Here is a 24529-nt window from a genome sequence, read left to right as displayed (position 1 = left end):
GAAACACAGCAAGATACTCCGGGACAGGACATCCCAGATGTACACACGGCAACGTGAATCGACCCAAAAACCTGACACAAGTGAGACCAGCAAGAAACAGAGTGAGCTCTAGAGCCGAGTGGACACACACGCGCAGAGACACGCCACATGCTCCACCAGGGTGCACGCACGCCTGCACCGTGGGCCCTGGGTGCGGCCGTGTCTCCGGGTGCCCGTGTCCACCTCTGTCAGATCAGAGCCCCGAGACAGGGCTGCTGTCTGTGCCAGGTCCACAGGCAGTGACTCTGGGACCTGAGTAACAGGTGGGCTGCGCACCTAGAACCAAAGGACGGCCACGCTGGGACGGGCCTTCGAGACCAGCTCTGCCAGGACCTGCGATTCACAGGCCTGGAAAGGGCCCCAACACCCTCCCCCGACACACACACAAATAAGTCACAACTGCCCTGTCAAGACGCCTGCTTGCACACTTTTCACCCTCGTAACACAGGTATTATGTGGTCTGTAGCCTGAGTCAGGAAATGTGTGCAAAGGACCCAAGTGACTTGCAGAACCAAGACTCAACCCCAGGCAGGTCTGAGGCTCCCCCTTCCAACTGGCCCAGCTGCTGCCCACAATTTGGCAAAACAAACAAAGCCCCGTGTCTCCTCCCTCCTCAACAGAGGCTGGGCCAGCATCCATCCCAGAGTCAGGGCAGGAGGACCCCCAGACGTGGGCTTGTGCAGGAAGACTTCAGGCCGGGGAGGGGAAGGTACTTGCCCAAGGACAGGCAGCGGGGGGCACCCCGAGGGAAGACTTAGAGGCAGGAGGTTCTGCCGCCACCAGGGCCTGGCTGGGTGGAGCACAGCAGACGCCCGCAGGACGCAGCAGGACTTGGGGGGTTCGCTGAGCCCTAGCGCCAACCCTGCCGCCGCCTTCTCCATGCCTGCTTCCTCCTCCCAGCGAGCCTCCCCAAGCCTGCAGGCTCACCCCACTGATCACATCACCCTATTTTATTTCCTCAGTAGCACTGCCCGCAGTGATTTATTTTCTACTTTCTGGTCCTCCTGAAAGTCACACAGGACTTTGCCTACTCGCTGTACCCCCGTGTCTGGAACTGTGCCCGAGACAGAGTACAGACGTGTGTGAAACGCATCAGTTGCAGCCTCGACGTGCTGCCTCTTCAGCCCCACAGAGAGGGAGCTCCTGGGCTAGGGCAGCAAGCAGGCGCTGCACCTCAGAGAGCAGGGCCGAGTGGTGTCAGGTAGGGGCCTCCCAGCCACCTGGGGAATCGGGAAGGTCACCTGGGAGGCAAAGCTGGACGGGGTCTCCCCCGCTTTCCTCCACGGAGCTGGGGGGAGGCACGGCCAACTGCTCAGAGATCTCCCTTGAAACCCCCGTTCAGCCCTCAATCCCGTCCAGTCCTGCTGTTCGGGACTCCTTCTCTTGACCGGCGCCTTCTCTCCTGGATCTGCGACCCTGCCCTCCCCATGACCTCCTTCCTTCCCTCCAGCATTGAAAGGGGCTCCTGTCTTTCTCATCTTAAAACATATCTTTCTGGATTCCACCTCCTTAAGGAAAGGCAAAAAGGGGGCTGGAGTCTGGGCTCCTCCCTCCCCACCATCCCCACCTGCAACTCCTCCAGGCCCTTTGACCACTCCTCTTAACTGGGTCCCATTCGGCCTGCTCTTCCCCACGGCCAATACCGTGGCCTTCTGTTCACTTCTGTTTCCCTGCAGTTGGTTCTGGGCCTGTCACAGTGACCATGGAACCAGCGACGGCAGGGACGCTGGGAATGTAAACAGCTGGGTCGGGGGCACCACGAGGGCTCGGCCATGGGAGGGAGAGGCCGCCCTTCCTCTGGCTCAGGTCAGGCCCAGGTCGCAGGCTCCATCTTCCCTCCGTGTCACCTCCAGGCAGGTGACGGGTGGGTCCCCAGGTCCGGGTCCCGGTCCCTGGCCACTGGGCTCCAGTCTGGCCCTGCCGTCGGGGCAGCAGCCGGCGTAGTGAGGCCGCGGGCCGGGCGCGGGGGCCTTTCCTGTCTGGGCCGCGGCCCCAACCGCTGGCAGCGCTTCCGGCGGGGCTGCGGCCGGGCTGCACTATCAGCTCGGCGCCAGATGCCCGGCCAGGATACTTGTGGTGAAACTGTGAGGGCGCACTTGGCCCTCTGGGGTTTCTCCGTGTCAGCCTCCAAGACAAATGGAGGGGGAGACTGACACCCGGCCCTCTTCTTCAGCCACCTTTTCCTCCCTCTGACCACCCGCGGCCGTGGGCAGCTCGAGGGCCGTCCGTGGAGGAGGCAGGCTGGACGATGGGGCTGGACAGCGGGGCTGGAAAATGGGCTGGACAGCGGGGTCGGATGATGAGCTGGACGGTGGGGTCGGGTGATGGGCTGGACGGCAGGCTGGCCTGGGTGCCTAGACCGCACGTGGCCCAGGAGCGCCCACTCCCCACTGTGGGCCCAGGGAGGAGGCTGGTCCTCGACCAGTGAACGTGTCCGTGTCTGGGGCACCTCGCCGTGCACCACGGGCCAGGCCAGGCCAGTCCACCCTCGCCCTGGGCTTAGGAGAGGGAACCAGGCCCCGCTGGCCACTGGGGAATCCAGGACCAGGTAGGAACAGGGGGGCCCGCACCCCAGAGCTGGGGATGTGCAGAGCTGGGGCAGCGGGCACGCAGGCCTAGCCCGGGCCCCGCTGGGGTGATGGACGAGGCCCGGGCTCCTGCCGGCCCAGCGCAAGTCTGGTCCAGGCCGGGCGGCGACTCCCGGCCCCCGCCCCTAGGTGGCACCACCGCTAGAGCCCTCGGCTTCACCGTGGGTGCGGCCTTGCGCATGCGCGGCCCCCCTAGCCGCGTCTCCCCGGCGGGCCCTCTGCGCCTGCGCACCCGGCGCAGCCCGTGTAGTGTCGGCGGGTTTCCGGGAGTCGCGAGGGCGCCGCGCAGCTTGCTCCCCGGCCTGCGCGCGGCCCGCCGGCCCAGCAGAGGGCGCCCGCCGGCACGACCCTCGGTTTCTGCCCCCGGTTCTTCCCTTCCCTGCTCCGAAGTGTGGGATTTATCCGAACTAAGCGGGCGGGGAGGCTGGAGGAGAAGCTTGCCTAACAGCCGGCCGAGGCGGCCAGCGCCTGAGGGGAGCCCGCCCTGCAGCCCGGGACCCCGGCCGAGTGCAGCCCCGCCTGCGGCCTCGAGAGCGGTACCCGAGGACCCGGCGCGGCCAGAAGCTCTTCGGAGGAGCCAGCATTAAGGCCGAGGGAGCGGCCGCGAGGTACCGTCACCTGTTCCCTCCCGAGGGCTAACCGAACACCGCCCGTCGGTCTCCCAGGCTCCCCGAGACCACAGTGCCGGTGGGGCCGGGAGTCGTGCAGCCCCGCTCTGGAGCGAGCGTCTTCCGTACCCTCCCCGCCGCCTGCCTCAGGCCCTCACACCGTCCTCCATCATTTCCTCTTCAGCCTCCCCCTCCCGCCGGACACTCGGCGATGGCAGTTAATACACCTGAACCCGCCCATCCTCAACCTGTCAGTTGCACCGGGAAGCCTCCCCGCGGTCCCGCGCCCGTCCCCACCGCCCAGCCACGCAGCTCTGCAGTCACCCCCTCAACGACCCGCTCCGAAACCCCACAGCCTCCTCTGGGTCGACCCGAGACACACACTGCCCGAGTCCACGCAGTCCTGCGCTCCCTTGCCGCACCCGCCGCAGCGTCGTGCCTCAGGCGGCCCCGGCACCCTGGGGCCCTAATACTCAGTCCTGGGTCTCCACCACCCCTACCCTTCCCCGGCAGCGGACCCGCAGCCTCCAGCTCGCCGTTCCGCAGCCGTCTCCACGCCGAATATCCAGCTCCCACGGACGGTCCCACCGGGCGGCTCAGGCACACCCCCCCCCACCAGGTCTGAAACAGAATTCATCACCGTCTTCCTCGAAACTGGCCTCGTGCAGACTTCCCCACATTAGGTGAATGGCACAGCCATCCTGCCACCCTCCCCACCAAGATGTAAGGCACCCACTGGGTGTCACACGCTGATCTGAACATCTAGCTGATACCACAACGGTGAGCGTATCAGACGAGACCTCTGCCTTAGCAGGGCTGGTCCAGTGATCACACGCGTCCCGACCGCGCTGGACGATGTGGAGGACGGGTACAGGGTAGCAAACAGGATGGGTCCCAGAGGTCGTGGAAGGCTTCCCGGGGGCAGTACCTAAGCTGTTCCCGGAAGGACCAGCAGGACTTCACTAGGTGAGGATAAGGCGCCCACCGTAGGCGGAGAGGAGAGTGGACTGGAGGGGGCTGACCACTCCGCAGCCGATTCCCCCACAGAAGTCTCTCCACTCCTTCCGTGTCCCTACATCACCGCCCTGGCCCACGCCTTCATCTTCTGCCTGGGTCACAACAGGCTCGCAGGCCTTCTCCCACATCTGCTTATAGCCTTCAGTTCATTCTCAGCCAAAATCAAAGCTAAGCATGTCTCTCACACACGGGTCAATCTTCCCTTGACTTCAGGGTCAAGCCAAAAGCCTGGGCAGACTTATAAAGCCCTGTCTTGTCTGGGCTCTTCCAGCTCTGCAGCCCTGTGTCATACACTTTATACCCCACTCTCTGGATTCCCTTCAGGTCCTCAAGCCCCAGGGCCTTGGCACACGCTATGCCACTTTCTCGGGGAAGCTTTCCCCAACTCCCATCCCCATCCAGTGCTCCCCTGTGTTTACCCTCAGAGGACCCTGTCCCTCTTCCTTACAGGGTTCTATCAGTTTGTGACTGAGTCTGTGCTGATCACGTGACTGTTCTCCACAAGAGCCATCTCTGCTCTGCTCATTGTTTCCTTAGTGCCCAGAAGAGCCCAGGACACAAGCACTCTGACACGCCCCCACTCTGTTGTGGGATCTTACCTAGGCCACTTTACCTTTGTGGCATCAGTGTTCTAATATGTAAAATGTAACCAACACTTGCCATGCAGACTTGCTCTCAGGAGCGAATCCATTATTTAATGGATAAAAAGCACTTGATAAAAGTACTATCCTCAAAGTTAAGAAATAAGTTACGAGAGACTTTCAACAGAACAGAAGAGATGTTCACCGTTCCAGCTTTATTTTCATTTGGTCACACATGCTTTAAAAAACATACACACACGCCTGTAAAATACCCAAACATCAGGAGTCAGAAGGGCATAAAACAGGGGGCTTACAGGTGGAAAGGATATCCTAGGCTTCAGAACAAACACAACCAACTCACAAATTTCTTTGTTCAAAACACAACAATATTCTGTTTTTAATGACATTTAAGTTTTTTTGGTTTTGTTTTTTTTTAAAGGAACATTTTAGGGACAAAAACTAAGCTTCTTGTATTGCCTGAAGCAGAGCCTGGCTTCCTTCTTCCTGGAAGGCCTTTTGCAAAACACAGAACCAGCATTTGCTGGCCTTGATGTTCTCCACTCCCACCCTGCCCTCTGGAAGTGCAGGGCTACAGGGCATCCAGGATGTGGTCGATCTTGGTGACCAGCTCCTGTCGCTTTCCCGAGATGAGCTTCTCGTTCTCGATGTACGTGTCTTTCTTGAGCTTGCCAGCCACCAGCCGCTCGGCCTCCACTGCCGACTTCAGTACCAGCTCCTTGACCTGCGCGTCCAGCTTCTGCATTTCGCTCACCTGGCCGAGGCAAGAGCAGGGCAGGGCTCGAGTGCCCTCCGCGGCCCCGCCCCGCAGACCCACCCCCTCCCGGGGCAGAGGGGCTGCTGTGCAGGGAGAGGCCAGCTTCACCCCCTGTAAGGCCTGTTCCTGCAAGCTCTGGGCCCTGTGAGCCAGGCCCTTCACCACCCCCGGCCCCAGATGTAGAGAGACTGTAAGGATCGAGTGTGGAGACACCAACACCGCCCGGCACAGTGCCGGGCACATGCAGGCACTCAGTGAACGTTTGTTCTCTTCCCTCCCACGGCCAAACTGGGCCAGGGACTTGGTCGGGCAGAGGGCCAACGGCAGCGGGCGGGCGACTCCTGTTATCACCACCTGGGTGTCAGGCTGAGGCCTTTTCTAGCCACCTTGATTCAACACTCAACAAATACTTGTAAGCCATGAAGCCAGGCACGACTCTACGCTCTGGAAAACAGCAGTAACGACAGGTGTGGCACCTCACCCTCGGGAAGTGACGCACAACAAATACTTAAGCACACGGATACATGGGTTCACAAAGGGGCGGGTGTGCGGAAGAAAACAGCACAGGGTGCGGAGAGGGAGCAGGAGTGGGTGGGGGCGCGTGGAGAGGGTGGTCGGGGGCCCAGAAGGGCACCCCGGGGGCTTTTAGCCTCATTTACAAGCGCCAAGAACTCATGCAGCACGTCCTAGGCAGGGTTCCTGGCGCTTCACATGCACTAACTCATTTCACATGGCCGCTGTGAGCTCAGTAAGGATTAACAGTTCCCACATTTTAGAGATGAGGAAACTGAGGCACACAAGTTAGGTAACCTGCTCAGGTTCAGAAAGTCTGAATCAGGGCCTGGATTCAAACCCACACTTCTAAGTCTGCGTGCGTCTCCCTGCAGCCCGAGCAACCTGGAGCCTCGTCCAGTCCGGCCTCCAGGAGAGGAAGCAGCTGCTCTCAACACCAGTGCTGTGGAGGCCAGCAGCGCTTCCTCCAAATCCAGCTCACAACCAAAAGCCGAGATCTCGTTCCACCCCAAGGGTCGGCGCCACGCGACGCGGCCGTAACTGGGCACGCCCACCCCACAGGCCAGCGGCGAGCAAGCCATGTTGGGCAAGGCAGGAACGAGCCGGGTGCCTCGGCGGCGGCAGGCACTTACTCTGTCGCACAGGTCGGAGCCCTCCGTCTTCAGCCTGGACTGCAGCAGCGCCACCTCGCTGGCCAAGGCCTTGTGCTCCGTTTCCAGGCTCTTCTTGCCACTGTTGAGGGTGGACACGTCCCGGGACTGTTTGTACCTATTGACTGTCTCGTCAAAGTGACGGTAGAGACCTAGTCTCTTGTTGACCAGGGTCAAGACCTGCTCTGTGATGCAGGCCACCTTCATCCTGGCTTCTGCAGCCGGATCCTGGGGGAGAGACACCGCGTGTGATGACATCAGCCCTGAGCCCACTTCGGCCTCCTCCTCCCAAGGAGCACCCACCACTAGCCCACGCACGAGGAAAGCCGCCATCTTGGAAAGTCAGAGCATCACACGCCTGCCGACACTGACCCTGGAACGGGTCAGCAACGGGCAGGACGGGACAGGAAGATGAAGCAGGCGTTCACATCCAAGTCCAGCAGGACAGACAGACTGGTATAAAAGGGATACTAAAGCCAGGGTGCACCGTGAGAGGGGTGTGAGGTGCTGAAGGAGGAGAAGTTCCATCTCGGGCCGGGGAAGACTTCCAGGGCCTAAAGGGTGAAGCCCCATCTCCTTAGCCAGCCACGGCCCTTCAGACACGACCCCATGTACTCCCCAGAATCCCTCACCAGTGGGCTACTGCAGAAGCCCTAACCGGGCATGCTCAAAGGCTGACTCTGGCCTGCAGAAGGTCGATTTGGCCCACAATTAGTTTTTTTTCCTCAATCAATTTTCAAAGCTTTAAAACAGAGATGTAGACACAGGAAATCGGTGGAATAAACCATGACCCATCCATACAAGAGAGTCCTCTGTAGCTATAAAAAAATAAGTAACAAGGAAGAAAGCTCTCTACGAACTGACATGAGTGATTTTCAGGATACGTTAGTTAAGTGAAAAAAACAGTGAAAAATAGATATGCTGTTGCTACCTTTTGTGTACAAAAGAAGAAAATAAGAATCAAATATCGGCCTATTTTTGCAAAATAAACAAATCAGAAAGGCTACCTAGGGAACTGATGAAATTGTTCCCTACAAGGCAGGGTGGTACAGGATGGAGGAAACCACACCATTTTCAAGTTCTCAATTGAGAACTTGGTTAATGTTTTACAGTATCACAACCAACATTAAATATTACCAATGATGGAGGAAGAAACCAGAATAAAATTCAAGCATAAATGAACCTAACTACCTTTCAAATGAGTAACATGGGAAAGAAGAACAGAGCAACTACCTTGGGATCACACTACTCTGACACTATAGTCTCAATCTAAAGACAAAAAGAGGACTTCCCGGGCTTCCCTGGTGGCGCAGTGGTTGAGAGTCCGCCTGCCGATGCAGGGGACACGGGTTCGTGCCCCGGTCCAGGAGGATCCCACATGCCGCGGAGCGGCTGGGCCCATGAACCATGGCCGCTGAGCCTGCGCATCTGGAGCCTGCGCATCCGGAGCCTGTGCTCCGCAACGGGAGAGGCCACAACAGTGAGAGGCCCGCGTACCGCAAAAAAAAAAAAAAAAAGGGCTTCCCTAGTGGCACAGTGATTGAGAATCCGCCTGCCAATGCAGGGGACGTGGGTTTGATCCCCGATATTGGAAGTTCCCACATGCCACGGAGCAACTAAGCCCACGCACCACAACTACTGAGCCCACACTCTGGAGCCTGCGAGCCACAACTACTGAAGCCTAGGAGCCTAGAGCCTGTGCTCCACAACAAGAGAAGCCACCACAATGAGAAGCCCACGCACCGCAATGAAGAGTAGCCCCCGCTCGCCGCAACCAGAGAAAGCCTGGACACAGCAACGAAGACCCAATGCAGCCAAAAATAAATAAATAAATTAAAAAAAATAAAGACAAAAACAACTGCCAAGAAACTTGGCGCTCTACTGGTAGGTTTGGTGTTTGTAGTGGTACGAGTGCAGCAACTGTGGAACTGTTTTGTTTTGTTTACAGACTTCAGCAAATAAACAAACACACTGATGTTGGGATCCAGGCAAAGAACTCTTCGGTGTTAGACTGGAATAACTCATATTTCAAATACCACATGTATTTATCTCCCGGCTCTGTCTGCTGAAAGGGCTGAGGAGCAGAGATGCTCCAAAAGCAGTGATCACAACCAGCTCCCAGATCATGGTCTCCAGGTACCATTCTGCACTGAAAGGAACCGGAGCTCCTTGGAGAAAGTACAAGATATGCTGGAAACGTATTGCTGCACACCACAATAAGGAAGTGCTCAAAAATATGATGTAGACAGACAATCAAGCCTGGGACACTTGAGCATCAAAAGGAACAGCACAGTGGGCAGTAATCCAATAAAAAAACACATGAATCCAAACGAATGATAGAAAACAACCTGGTAAGGTAAAAGGCACCATAGTTTTTCAGCCACCACAACTATCAGATTCAGATAAGAATTAGTAATAAATACTGTAACTAACGGGTGAATATATATGATACTTATATAGCCTCAAACAGATTATATATTAATTGCGAAGAGAAAAATAGTAACTTTACAGTGAATAAACCAAGAAAGGCACCAACTCAACCAAGGAGAGTCAGTATCACCAACCCCGGACCAAATGACATCAGGTACCTCCCAACGCGATGCACTGCAGACAGAGCACCACTTTATAATGCTCTTGCCAAACATGCATCATCTGAATTTTCAAGGAGAAACATAAGAAAGCTAAATTACCTACAAAGGCTGAGGAGTGTCCCAGATTAAAGCAGACTAAGGAAATAATGACAACTAAATGCAATGCATCATCCTCAACTGAATTCTGAAGTATGAAAAGTTACCCTTGGGGTGATCAGCAAAATTTGAGCCTGGACTGGGTGCTGGTTGTTATTAGAGCAACGTCGCATTCCCAACTTCGATCACTGTGCTCTGGCTGTGTGAAACGGGGCCCTTGCGGTCAGGCTGTGCACACGCGCTAAGTATTCAAGGGAGGTGGGCAACTTAAACGGCTCAGGAAGGGTATGTACGACAGCGAGGCCAAATGTTAACCACTCCGTCCAGGTGAAGAGTGCACAAGAGTTCGTTTTACTATTCTTGCAAAATGTCTAAATGCAGAATTATTTTAAAACTCGGGATTTTTTAAATTAATAAAACCAAAGTAATTTTTATAGCTTAGAAAATGGGGATATGTCACAGTAAAACCTAGACTCAGCCCTTCTGCGTGACAAGGCCAGCAGCTACCCCGGGGCAGCCTCACTGGTCTACGGAACCAGCCAGACCAACGTCCTTGCTCATTAGTACCAACTGCCACCCACAGGCCCCAGCAAAAGCCTGCCATGCTGTCCCACAAGCTGCTCCCTCCAGCCAAAGGCCCCGCCCCACCTCTTCTGCCAGTCACTTCCCCGGGAGCCTTTCTGGGCACACGCTCTGCCCACCGCCTCTCTCCAGGGAACTAGCCGCCAGCAGCAACCTGTCTCCTTCAACAGCGCATGTCTGTGACCATAGCAACAAAAGGAGGGGTCTCTAGGGTAACGGTCAGCTGAGGCTACAGGCAGGGTAGAGGCGTATGTCACGCAGCCGGGCGCTGGGAAAGCGAGTCAAGCGCACTCTGCAGGCAGCTGAGTTGGGTACCTTTGTGATGGAGAAGTCCAGCCTGACGTAGACGATGACGGTGAAGAACAGGACGTAGAAGGCAGCCACCACCAGCAGGGGCTCCTGCAGCATGAGCACCTTGTTGAAGGTGTAGTGCACCTGGGGGGAGCCAGGAACACACGCTGACACACAGGTCCCCCCGGACTCGGAAACCTGGGGGCGAAGGGGCCTCGCCAGGCCTACAACTGTCCGGGCTGCCCCCGCCGTCGGCCCCACCCCCGCCCCCAGAGGCGGCTGTGCCCAAACCACTCCAGGCAAGGAGGAGAGGGTGGCAAGCCCCTGACCCTGCAGCCACTCTCCAGGGAGGAGGCCTGGGAGGCAGGGCTGTGGAGCGCGTACCACCATGTCCTGAATGTGCTGTTCCACCAGGTTTTGCTTGTGGGCCACGATCACGGGGCGGCCAAACGTGTCCAGGTAGGTGTAGTGCAGCTCATCAGGGGCTCGGCTGATCTCGTAGGGACTGTCCACTTGGATGTTCCTAGATGCCGACGGGAGGAAACTGAGCCTCAGACAAACGGCACTGACCCGCCAGGTTCACAGTGAGGATCCAAGGCCCAAGGGGTCTTCCAGGGTCACGAGTTCTACTCCACTCTGCTCCCCTCCCACCACAGGGAACACCCAACCCCCCGAGACCGCGGACCCACTGTCAGAAAGCCCTGAGTATGAGAATGTTCTGTCGCCCATGCCAAGGGCAGGTGGCCCTGTGAGCGTCCACTGGCTTCTGCCAACTGGACTCGTAGAGACGCCGTGGCTCTGTCCTTCCCCAAGCCTGGTTCTTCAACTTAGGCCAACATTTGATGAGATCCCTTACCCTTCCACATTCCTTCCTTTCTGCTTAAACTGGCCAAAGCCAGCTCCCTCTGTTTATAACCATGGAACCTGATGTACCATCTGAGACCACCCTCCCCCCCCACCTTCTGAACCTGGTGTGACACGCCCAGGACAAGACAAAGCCGCCTCCACTATCCCTCCCCTTCCTAGGAGCACAGCCCAAGGCCACCCAGCTGCCTCAACTCTGCGGTTCTTTCCTTTTGCCAGTCACCTCATCGGGCTCAGGCCATCACTCTGGCCTGCTGTGAATCCTGCCCCTGTCATAGAAAGGGCTGTGTTGGGATAGCTCATAAGCGAATCTTGTGCCCTCATTGAGTCATATGTCTCAGTTTAAACTCCAACGGAAGCCCCTCTGCGCCCTAGTACCCTACGTCCCCCTGAGGTGCCAAGAGGGGCACCACCAGGAAGGGAGACAGGAAGGGAGGTCAGACTCACTTGGCCCCCTCTGGCAGGATGATCTTCACAGTCAGAGAGTCTATCACTTGTTCATCAAACACGTGGTCCACAAGCCTCATCTTCAATGCATACTGGTCTCCTGGAGGGTCAAGCAGACACAGCTGTGACTGGTTTTGTGCGTGTCTTTTTTGTAAGTAAAGTACTAGAATCTAGGCCCTGAATGTCACAAAAGGAGACACCAGCCACCACCGACTGTGTGCCTTCAATGAAAACACATCAGCTGAGTCTTGCTGAAAGGATCGACCTGAGTCTGATCAGGCTCCAGAGACAGCTGTCAGTGGGCTAGAAATACGGAAGACAGAGCAATGTGCTGCCCTGCACTCTGACCCGCAATCAGCAAAATCCAGACCATGGGCTACACTACAAATAAGGTCAAGTTCTTCAACAGATAAACCATGAGGAAAAGAGATGGAGGAGGAAACTATGGATTACTAGAGGCTGACAAGACAAATCAACTTTTTTGAAAAATGCAGAACTAGAGTATCTAGAGACATACAAGTGGGTGACAGAACGATGAAGACATTCAAGAGAGTGGCTCCCAAAAGGCAGGACGGTGACCACTGTTGTGGGGAAAAGAGGAGGTACGTGAGGGCCTTCCGAGCGGCTGGCAAATTTCAGTTTCTTGAGTGATCACCTGAGTGATGGCTACAAGGTGTTCCTCTTATAATTTACTGAGCTTTACATTAGTTTTGTGTGATTTACTCTACTTTATTTTGCATTAAAAAGGTTTTAAAAAGAAAGACTTGGAAATATGACAAAATGTTTATAATCAGTAGTTCTGGGTGCTTGTGTGAAAGTGTTTATTATTCTCTGAATTTTTTATTTTTTAAATATTTCAAGTGTAAAGAATTTAAGCAGTTCCTTCTTATGCTAGAACTGGGGGTAAGAAGCTTTTTACTGTCCTATGTGAATTGATTACCATATGCAGGTATCACTTTTACAACAGTAATTTATACCCACCCATGAAAAGTTGTTGCTGATATCCCAGCCTTCCTAAGAATGACAAGAGAATACACTCTCCCCATCTAAAAGGACTGGCAATTATCTCACACTCACACATACACACACACACACACACACACACACACACACACGACACAACACAAAACAAACCCACAGGAAATTAAAGAAAAAGACAGTCTTTCCCTTTTCAACTCTCTAACAATTGAAAACTGACCCAAATTATACAGGTACTCATAGCTTGGGAGGTTGTAGCCGACGATGTAATGGGTCTTCCACCCGCCAAAAAGAGGAAAGCGAGGCCGGATTTCCATCTCTACAGAATCATCCAAAATAAGAAGGTGGCTGGTGGAAACATTGCCAATCTCATCCCGATAATAAACATCCTGTGCAGCAGCAGGAAGGATGGTCTGCAAGAGAGTGAGTATACCTTCTGAAGATTCCAGAAACTGACGCAGAGGAAGTATCCTAAGTCCAGAAAAGACTTCCTGCACCAAGCTCTTCATCACATAACTACTTAATAGTCTCCAAACTGTGAACAACCTGAGGAGAGTCTAACTTCCCACGAAAGGCTTCAAAATATCTAGATGCCTCATCTGCTTCTCAATCAAGGTTGGTAAGTAGCCAAATTCTTCTAAACAGTAAATAACAGACTCATAAATACCTTTGCAAATGCTAAAGACTTAATACAAAGGTAAAAATAATCTGTTATTTTGCAGGAAAGCAAACTAAAGATGGAGGAAATCACATGAAATCGCTAGGTGGTTTATGGTTTACTTATGAAAGGGGTTTCCACCTAATATTTTTACCTAATTTTAAAAAATCTTTACTTATTTTTAATTATTTATTTCCAAATCTGTAAGCATATTTTGATAATCGAGAGGAAAATGTAATGCCTTTGTTCGCACAGTGAGCGCTTCTGTAATACTTAAGTACGTGAAAATGCTTCTAGGATTTCATTTATAAGACAGAAAAAGATACAAAACTGTATATGCAATATGATCAAATGTTTTTTAAAAACAGTATCATAAAAGAAAAAGGAAATATATAAAAGAGTGTCAGCAAAACTAGTGCCTGGGTTTGTTTTTCCTTTTTCCATTATTCAAATTTTCTTTAAAAAACATGACTTACTTATATAAATGGGGTCTTTTATTTTTTTGGGCCCTGATGCTAGTTCCCCAACCAGGGATTGAACCTGGGCCACAGCAGTGAAAATGCCAAGTCCTAACCACTGGAATTCCTGGGGGCGATTTTTTTTTTTAACATTCTGTTGGTTCTAACACTGTCACTCAACTACCTGAACACCAGTCAATCCCAACGACTGTCCATAATTAGCTACTTTCAAAAAGCAAAAGAAAGGACAGATGTGATAGTCATAGTTTCCCCGATGTCCAAGTCCAACAGTCCATACCTTAAAAGAACGGATGGAGGAGACTCCACTATCTGGCTGTCTCTGGTAATCATAGCGTGAAAAAGGCCCCTTCAGCACAGCCCCCGTGTGCTTCAGGTCCACGTTTTCCTCCACAGCAATGTTACCCCAGTGGGAGACCTCGATGACTCGGGTCATGCTGGTGATGGTCAGGAAAGGGCTGTTGTTCTCAGAATGTACTTTAAAAGTGTCCTGGAGAGGAAGGAAACAAGCAGCTCAAAGTCTGGTGACAGAGAAATCAACACTAGCTTAAAGCAAACTGATTGGAATCAACCTATGCATCAGTACCAGGATGGTTAAACTGTGACACATGTAATGTATGCAACAGAATGGTTCAACTGTGCTGTCTGTACTGCAATGACATGGAAGTATTCACGATATATTATTAATGGGAAAGATGCAATACACAAAGCTGTTTTAGGTTCCAACGTAAACATCATTTGTTTTACAAACAAAATTGTCTATACTTCTTATTTTAGAGCGACTATGTGAGAAAAAGAAAACAGAACCTGAGCTGAGACACATGAGAATCTCAACACAGATAGGAAACAGAATTACAGATTATTTCTACTTTCTCCTTGTAGTTCTTGTTTTCCAAATTTCTTCAAATGAGCTTTTTAAATTGATCTTTTTAAACCAATTTTTACAGTTTTAAAATAAAATAAAATCTTAAGCTGTAAATAAAGAAAAACTGTAACTAGGAAATAAATATAAGATCTAATGAAGACATAACCTCTCACCAGTGAGCTAACAAATAACTCATAACTGAGGGAGACACGTAGCATTACTGGATTGGTCTAACCTGAAGAAAATTCATCTGGAAAAGTTCACAGAAGAGACTTTTTAAGATAACATTTATGGAGTTGACATGTATGTATGTATCAGGCACTCTTTATGAGCTCTGAATAAGCACAGAATTTCATTTAATCCTCAAAACATCACAATGAAGTAATTACTACTTATCCCCAATTTTACAAATAAAAAACCCAGAGGCCCAGCAGTTACTATTAAGAAATCTTTCTGGTCACAGATACAAAGAACAGATTGGTGGTTGCCAGAGGCATGGGTGGGAGAAATGGGTGAACTGTTTTGTTTCTTTTTAATTTAAATAAACTGAATAACAAATTTTTTTAAAAGTAAAATTACAACAAGACCAGAAAAACATCAAATTAAAAAGCTTTTGTACAGCTAAGGAAACTACCAACAAAATGAAAAGGTTGCCTACTGAATGGAAGAAGATATTTGCAAATGATACAGCCAATAGGGGATTAACATCCAAACTGTACAAAGAACTCCTACAACCTGACATCAAAAAACAAAGGACCCAATTTACAAATGGGCAGAGGATCTGAATAGACATTTTTCCAAGGAAGATATTCAGAGAGCCAACAGGCAAATGAGAAGATGCTCAACATCGCTAATCATCAGGCAAAGGCAAATCAAAACCACAAGGAGCTACTCTCACTTCACACCTGTCAGAGTGGCTCTTATCAAAAGATAATAAATAACCAGTGTTAGTGAGGATGTAGAGAAAAAGGAAACCTCACGCACTGTTGCGGGGCATGTAAAGTGGGGCAGCCACAAAAGAAAACAGTATGGAGGTTCCTTAAAAAATTAAAAATACAACTACCATATGACCCAGCAATTCTACTCCTGGTATTTATCCAAACAAAATGAAAAACACTCCTTAGAAAAGTTGAATGCACCTCAAAGTTCATAGCAGCATCATTTACAACAGCCAAGATACAGAAGCAACCTAAGTGCCCTAAGTGGATAAAGAAGATGTGAGACACACACACACACAGTGGAACACTACTCAGTCATAAAAAAGAATGGAACCTTGCCATTTGTGACAACATGGATGGATCTAGAGGGTACTATGCTAAATGAAATAAATCAGAAAAAGACAAATACTGTATGATTTCACTTATATGTGGAATCTAGAAAACAAATGAACAAAATAGAAACAGAGTTATAGAGAACAAACAGGTGGTTGCCAGAGGTGGGGGGGGGGTCAGGGAAGGAGAGAAATAGGTGAGGCACATTAAGAGGTACAACCTTCCAGTTGCAAAATAAATGAGACAAGTATGAAATGTACAGTGTGGGGAAGTCAATAACTATGTAATATCTTTGTATGGTGACATATCGTAACTGCACTTATTGTGGTGCTCGTTTTGAAATGTACAGAAATACTGAATCAATATATTGTATAACAGGAACTAACACAGTGTTGTAGGTTAATGACACTTTGAAAACCAAGAACCAAGCAAACAAACTCATAGAGAAAGATATCAGATTTGTGGCCCCCAGAGGCAGAGGCGGGACGGAGGGAGAATTGGAGGAAGTGGTCAAAAGGTCCAAACTTCCAGCTGTAACATAAATAAGTACTAGGGATGTGACGTACAACGTGATAAATATAATTAGCACTGCTGTACATTACATATGAAAGCTAAGAGAGTAAATCCTAAGAGTTCTTATCACAAGGAAAAAATTTTTTTCTATTTCCTTAACTTTTTTTCTTTTAATTTCACAGCCCCTCGTCGCATATAATTTATATATGAAGCACCAAAACTGGAGCCAAGGTCTGAACAGGTACCTATTTCTTTAATTTTGTGTCTGTATGAGATGATGAATGTGCACTAAGCTCCCTGTGACAATCATTTCATGATATAAGTCAAATCATGATACTGTACTCCTTGAACTTACTCAGTGCTGTATGTCAATTTAATCTCATTAAAAGTGGAAGAAAAAAAAAAGGACAAAAGGACCAGAAAAACACGTTTCTTTCCCAAAAGTCCAAGAAGTAGACAAGATAAGGTTATTTTACTTTGTTATTTTATTATAATTGTAGTTAACAGCATTTAATGCCAATACCGGCACAGGTATGGGGAAACTGGCAGTTTCATAGTGCTGGTGCCATAATAAATTGGCTAAATTTTCTGAAAAAGCATTTGGCAATACAGCAAGAGATTTTTTTTTTTTTTTTCAGCAAGAGATTTTTAAATGTTCATATGCTTTGATTTGAAAACCTGTACTTCAAAAACTCTACCCTGAGAGTACAGAGCAAAGAAAAGATAGAGAAAGGACAGCTGAAGCATTGTAGCAATAGCCTGACAACCACTGAATCTCAGCGACAGATGGCTGTCGTTTACCATACTCTATACTTCTGTGTGTTTGAAACGTCCCATAATAACAACATCTTTTTTAAGCCTTCATCACTCCCTCTGCCTTTAAGGCCCACGCCCTAGGCTCAGCAACACCACCAGCAGCTAACCCCAGCCACCAGGGCCAGCAGAGCTCACATTTTCCCATCCCCGCGCCTTTGTCCCCCCTTTGTCGCCTCTGCCCAGAATGCCTTGTTTCCTGCTCCCCCAAGTCCCACCTCCTTTAAAAAGTCCTCCTCAAGCCCCAGCCTGTATCTGAACTCCCAGAATGAGGACAGTGAGCCCCACGGAGTCACTTCTCGGCAGGTTAAAACTCTGGGGATGATCTGACATAGTGCTTTGGATTCCCACCCAAGCCCCTCCATGCGTAGTCACCCCCACAGGAGGTATGCTCTGCAGCGGACAGGGGTGGCCTGGACTCCACAAGGGCCCACCTGACTGTAGGCAGGGACATCGCGGAAAGGTCCGTAATCCAGGAGGTCCTCGGAGCGCGTGGGGTTCCCCAGCTTGGTGAAGCTCTCCACGTTTCGGGAGGCGAGTTTCACACGCATGGTCTGTGTCTTGGTCGGGTAGGGAGAGTAGAAATAATGGTTCCCCTCAAACACCACAAACTGTTTCTCCGCCTGGGTGATCTGGGTTGGATATGGCTGAAGCACATGGGTATAAACGGCTTCCACAATGACTGAAATCTTGGCCCCGGGATCAAGAGCGACTGGGAGCTTGACGGTGAAGAATCTCCCGCTAGAGCAAGAATGAGGAGAAACAAGAGAGATCAAGAAACTGAAAAGAGAGCAGCAGCTTAAAGTCACAGCAAAATTTTGTACCAAGATAAAAGCAGTTACTTCTAAGAGATTACCTTCAACCTATTAATTTAAGCCTTTTAAAAAAAATTTATTTATTTTATGTTTGGCTGGGTTGGATCTTTGTTGCTGCACGCGGGCTTTCTCTAGTTGCAGCGAGCGGGGGCCACTCTTCGTTGCAGTACGTGGCCTTCTCATTGCGGTGGCTTCTCTTGTTGCGGGGCACGGGATTTAGGCGCGCGGGCTTCAGTAGTTGTGGCGCACGGGCTCAGTAGTTGTGGCTTGCGGGCTCAGTAGTTGTGGTGCACGAGCTTAGTTGTTCCGCATCATGCGGTATCTTCCCGGACCAGGGCTTGAACCCGTGTCCCCTGCATTAGCAGGCGGATTCTTAACCACTGCGCCACCAGGGAAGCCCCTTCCTGCTTTTTAACGTGTGTTTGAAAACTATCCTTAGTAAAGTGTTTTAAAATAAATAACAAGTGCCAGGCCCCCTGCTAGGTACTGAGGTTAAAGCAGAGAAGAAGGCAAGTTCAAACCCAGGCTTCATGTTCAAAGAGCTCAGTCTACCTCCCGCGAAAAAGCATCACTTTTGGGCTTCCCTGGTGGCACAGTGGTTAATCTGCCTGCCAACACAAGAGACACGGGTTCGAGCCCTGGTCCGGGAAGATCCCACATGCCGCGGAGCAACTAAGCCCATGTGTCACAACTACTGAGCCTGCACTCTAGAGCCCGCGTGCCACAACTACTGAAGCCCGCACACCGTAGAGCCTGTGCTCTGCAACAAGGGAAGCCACCGCAATGAGAAGCCCGTGCACCACAACGAAGAGCAGCCCCCGCTCACCGCAACTAGAGAAAGCCCGCACAGCAACAAAGACCCAACGCAGCCAAAAATTTAAAAATAAATAAATAAATAAAATAAAATAAAATAAAAGGCATCACTTTCAGTGCCCTGAAGGCTGGTGAGGAGGTGTGGTAAGGCTGTCTACCCCTTGGAAACAGGACGGTAGCCAAGCAGCGATGGGAGGGTGTCAGCTGAGGCAAACTGCCTGCAGGTCTCACCCACCAGTTTCCCATCTATTGGCTGGGGATCCCTACCCCCATAGATTAGAGACCTGATCTGGCATGGAAGTAGCTACTTTCCTGTTGTGAAACACACTGCCACTCTCAGGGCAGTCCAATTTCAGCACTAGGACTCAGAAAAGACATCATAAGTGGGTCCAGAATGCAGGAAACCTGTCGCCTGCTACCACACACTCTGTTAACTGAGACAGCCTCTAACACGCTGGGCCCATTCTAAGCGGCTCTCCTAGTTATGACTCCAGCCCTGATGTGATAACCTACAACCAGACAAGGCAAGACAGAGATAGATATTCTGACAGTTACCTTACCTTTTACCCTTAATTTTGGTTTCTCGTACTTCCAGATTGTTCTCTTCCTCATCCTCTCCCTTCACCTGTAAAAGGACAAAGGAAGTTATTCTTTTTTGTCTTTTAGTCTCTAAATTTTGAGTCAACAATTAACTAACTGCCGCAGAAGTCCACATTAAAACATTCAAACCACCAGAACTTTGCAAAGATTGAATTCTGGTTTCAGTAACAATTTTTCAAGTGAGATACAAGAACACTGTCAAAAGACCTACTTTTGCACTGAATAAGCTGTATGATATGCTCTAGAAAATCATAATATTTTCCTGAATGATCAAATACACGCATACAAATTAAAATTACGCTTCCAAATACAGTTTACACTTCCAAATAGAAAGGCCAGAAAGGTTTCTTTCTGGACGTTTTCTTCTTCATTTACATTCCAATATGGCTATGCATAGAAAAACTCCCAGTATTATTTTTATTTTGGCTGCGTTGGCTCTTCGTTGCTACGCAAGGGCTTTCTCTAGTTGTGGCGAGCAGGGGCTACTCTTCATTGCGGTGCGCGGGGCTTCTCATTGCAGTGGCTTCTCTTGCTGCGACATGCAGGCCCTAGAGTGTGCGGTGCAGGCTTCAGTAGTTGCGGCGCATGGGCTCAGTAGTTGTGGCTCAAGGGCTGTAGAGCACAGGCTCAGTAGTTGTGGCACACGAGCTTAGTTGCTCCATGACATGTGGGATATTCCTGGACCAGGGCTCGAACCCGTGTCCCCTGCACTGGCAGGTGGATTCTTAACCACTGCACCACCAAGGAAGTCCCTATTTATTGTTGTAGAAGAAAAGTCTCATGCATAACCAAAACTGATTTTACTTGCGCAAAAGAAGTTAACAGTGGCAAAAGCAATGGCCACTGTGTGGCACACTCTTTTATTATCCTTCATTGCAACCAGCTGTGCAACCAGGAAAAGGATGCCAACTCCGGCAGCCTGCAGGGTCTTTCTGAGAAAGAGTAGGCATCTTGAATGAGATTGTGGAACAGATTCTAAGGAAAAAACTTACACACACAGCACTGATCTCTTTGCCAACCCAACCTCCACCAAAAGAAAAAAAATTTAAGACCACCTTTTAAGACTGGAGCAGTGCTTCCCAATAGGGTATACAAAGCTATAATGAGAAAGCTATTTGTAATATTTCAAAAAGCCTAAAAGTTATCATACAATCATCCTCAACAAAGTTGTACAGCCTAATAAAAACAACAAATTTCACTACTTTTACTAGAATCCTATCACAGTGGGAACATTCTAGTATACTTGTGCTTATCAGGAACTCTCATCGCTCAGTTATATGTTGATTTGCCTTAAGAAATATTTATTATCACTTCTAAATATTTACTAGATTCAATGTGTAATCTAATAAAAGGTTAGAGAAACAAAATATTTCAAATATAGGATCCACATGAAAGCAAAAATAGTACGATGAGTCTCTGGTAGTAAAAAGACAAGGAACCACTGGCTCCTAGTCGATAATCATCACGGCCTCCTCTACCAGTTCCTAAAGTTCTACATGTAGTGTTGAAGATAATTCACTGAAACAATTTCTAGCGACCTCACCAAAGCCTCCCAGTCAGTTGTTGGAAAATACACATCTTCCTGGTTAAGTTTATCATCCAGTTACGTTTCTCATTGGGACAGGGGTACAAGGGAGCACACACACCCGTTTCACTCATCTCGCTCTTGGACTAAAAATCAAAAAATGGTTCTGAATAAATCTGGTGATGGGACTACAGGTTTTATACCCCAACAGAACCCTACCTCACACCATCTAGGCCAGAAGAGGCAATGTCGTACAGTGAAGAACACACACACACAAAGCGTGAAACAAACTAACCGGACTCTTTATTCTAAGACATCATGTAGGAGGTTAAACAACTTAACCTCCCAGACTACAGTCCTCACCAGCAGAAACAGCACACCTCGAAGGGCTCTTACGAGAGTTAAATGAGAATGTACTTAAAATACCTACCACAATACCCGACACAGGTAAATGCTCAATAAGACACCAGTACCATAACCCAGCTTGTAAGCGCTCTCCGGCATGGTGGCCAGATAGCTTCTGCTGTCGTCTTGTTATACTGTGGTAACCTCACTAAATGATAATTAGCTTTTATAAAAGAATGGGATTTAACATTCAGAACATTCAAATGAAGTTTTAATTCATCCTTCCACAAACCTTGAAGTAAAACTGCGTGTTTCATCATGGACAAAGCATGAGAAGGAAACAGGAGTCATTTCAGAAGCATGATCCCCATAAAGGCAACTTTATAGCTCCAAATTCAGCAGTCAGGTATGCTAAGAAGAAATACGACACTGGAATGACTATTCTCCAAACCAGTAACTGGGTAATCACTTACTGGATGGTGTTTAAGGAAAACAGTAATAGAAGGCAAACCTCTGTATACGTATATTCCCTCTATTCCCAAAGCCAACACTGTTTCCTTGAGAGGCGTAAAAATGATCACGGAAATGCATGGCAGAACAGAAGCAAAGTTGGGAGGCATTTATTGCGTTACGGTAAGAATGAGAACCGGCCGGGGAGAGGGAGAGAACTGGACTTTCCCCTTCTGTACTGTATTACTTGCACGAGCTTTTAAACTAACTTTAAGGAAAAGGAAATTTTTTGAAGCCGCCGTTCGTAACCGTAAGAAGTGCGTTATATTAACAGCGGTTTCAAACGATTCCAAACTTGGAAGCAGGGGAGCTGCTCCATTTGCGATCGCACTGGACGGAGCCCACCTCCCTGGCGAATCCGCTCTCCGGCCGCACCACCGCGCGGCGCCCCGCAGGCCACGGGCCCAGCCGCCCACGCCGCCGGCCGGGGCTGACGTGTCCGGGGCGGGGACGGGCGCCGGTCCTCCCGGCCGGCCCGTGTCCCCGGGCGCCGCTCACCTGCACGCCGAGGTACGCCAGCTGGGCCTCCAGCTCGGGCTCCAGAGCCAGCAGGAAGGAGGCGACGCGGGGCGAGGAGCTACCGCCCGCGTGCGCCAGGACCACCTCGGCCGTCACCTTGGCCAAGTGGCTGCTCAGGTCCACGGTGCGCTTCACGTCCTCGTTGATCAGCGGCGGCACATCCGCGGAGGCGCGGCCCGGCGCCGGGGCCCAGGCCCCGATCAGCAGCAGCAGCGGCAGCAGGCGAGCTGCGGGCGCCTCCATGGCCGTGAATGAGCTGGGCCGCAGGTGGCCCACCCGCTCGTGCACCCCGTGTCCGCCACGGCGCAGCCGCCCATTGGGCCCGCCGGCGCACCAAGATGGCGGCGCCCAGGAGCGAGGACCCCGTCTCCATGGCAACGGGCGGCCCGCCGGGCGCCTGCTTGCGCGCCCTGGCCGCCCCACCGCTCTCCCACAGAGGTAACACTGGCAAAGATGAAGGAAGAGCACCGGCTGCGTCTGTCCACAAGAAGTGATGATGAGTGAACGGTATGTTACTTTTTAGCTTAGAAAGTACTGCCCCCAAATTCTCCGTTAAACATGAAGCCATTTTCATTCTCTTTATTAATTCATCCTTTCACTACTTCAAGAAACATTTATTGAGCTTTAAGTTGCATACCCATCCGAAAGAGAGGCAGTAAGACATCCTTTTAATAGAGAACATACTTTGGATGTGGAAGAATGAGAGGGAAGATGTCTTGTAGACGGTGAGCAGTCTGGGCCACAGAACTCCACAATCCTTTTGAGGAACTTGCATTAGTTCCGTTTGGGGGAATGAGACCCAATCTAGGCCAGACTCGCTCTCCCAGAAGCTGGAATCTGAAGGCAGCAACTACACCTGAAAACTGCAGAACTGATTCATGTGCGCTGGGAGGCCTGCAGAGCCGGCCAGGGTCCCGCTCTGATCCCCAGCTTCTCTGTGTCTGCTTCTTCAACGCCTCCCACTCTGGGAGCACAGGCTCTTCTCAAAAATAGAGGAGGGGTCTTCCCTGGTGGCGCAGTGGTTGAGAGTCCGCCTGCCGATGCAGGGGACACGGGTTCGTGCCCCGGCCCGGGAAGATCCCACGTGCCGCGGAGCTGCTGGTCCCGTGAGCCATGACCGCTGAGCCTGCGTGTCCGGAGCCTGTGCTCCGCAAAGGGAGAGGCCACAACAGTGAGAGGCCCGCGTACTGCAAAATAAAAAAAAAAAAAAAAAAGGAGGAAGGAACTCATTCCACGAGGCATCATTACCCTGATTTCAAAACCAAAGACATCACAAGTGACATCAAACTACAGACCAATGTGGGTTTTTTTGTTTTCTTCGATAAATTGATTTTATTTATTTTTGGCTGCGTTGGGTCTTCATTGCTGCACGCGGGCTTTCTCTAGTTGCGGCGAGTGGGAGCTACTGTTTGTTGTGGTGCGCGGGCTTCTCATTGCAGTGGCTTCTTTTGTTGCTGAACATGGGCTGTAGGCACGCGGGCTTCAGTAGTTGTGGCACGCGGGCTCAGTAGTTGTGGCTCGCGGGCTCTAGAGCGCAGGCTCAGTAGTTCTGGCGCACGGGCTTAGTTGTTTTGCGGCATGTGGCATCTTCCCGGACCAGGGCTCGAACCCGTGTCCCCTGCATTGGCAGGCGGATTCTTAACCACTGTGCCACCAGGGAAGCCGCCAGACCAATGTGTTTTATGAATATATGTGCAAATATTCTCAACAACATATTAGCAAAGCAAATCCAGCAACATATAAAAAGAATTATATACCATGATCAAGTGGGCTTTCCCAAGAATAGGAGCTTGGTTTAACATCCAAAAGTCAATTAAAGTAATACACTATAATAATAAAATAAAAATGAAAGAGAAATGAAGATTCCCAGATAAACAAAAATTGAGAGAATTTGTTGCTAGCAGACCTGCATTCCAAGAAATAATAAAGGGAATCGTTCAGGCTAAAATGAAATGACACTAGACAGTAACTCAATTCCAAACGGCGGGGGCGGGGGGAAGAGTACCAATCAAGGTAACTACGTGGGTAAATATAAAAGACAATATAAAGTACTTTTTATTTGTAGGGTTTTTTTTTTCTTTCTTTCTTTTTAATTCTGTTTTAAAAGACAACTACATAGAGAATTCCCTGGCGGTCCAGTGGTTAGGACTCAGTGCTTTCACTGCGGGGCCCAGGTTTGATCCCTG

General features: G+C 50.4%; 1 protein-coding gene across 2 annotated transcripts; it reads right to left on the bottom strand.

Annotated features, from left to right (window-relative positions):
• Positions 1-5029: 5029 nt before the first annotated feature.
• RPN1 (ribophorin I) lies at positions 5030-22669 on the bottom strand. 2 transcript variants are annotated; one of them, XM_060110612.1, is made up of 10 exons: positions 22323-22669; positions 19405-19469; positions 17651-17957; positions 14035-14244; positions 12841-13033; positions 11643-11742; positions 10716-10854; positions 10356-10475; positions 6754-6999; positions 5030-5605 (listed from the first exon to the last, which is right to left on the bottom strand). In XM_060110612.1, exons 1-10 carry the CDS (start codon positions 22584-22586, stop codon positions 5423-5425), a joined length of 1827 nt encoding a protein of 608 aa, XP_059966595.1. In that variant the 5' UTR covers positions 22587-22669; the 3' UTR covers positions 5030-5422. The 2 variants fall into 2 exon arrangements, with proteins under 2 accessions (XP_059966595.1, XP_059966593.1); XM_060110610.1 differs by having other exon boundaries at positions 22440-22668.
• Positions 22670-24529: the final 1860 nt, after the last annotated feature.

This window comes from Mesoplodon densirostris, chromosome 10 (assembly GCF_025265405.1).
Source record: "Mesoplodon densirostris isolate mMesDen1 chromosome 10, mMesDen1 primary haplotype, whole genome shotgun sequence".
NCBI lineage: Eukaryota > Metazoa > Chordata > Mammalia > Artiodactyla > Ziphiidae > Mesoplodon > Mesoplodon densirostris.
Note: the sequence above shows the minus strand (reverse complement) of the source record. Positions and strands in the feature narration are given on the sequence as shown.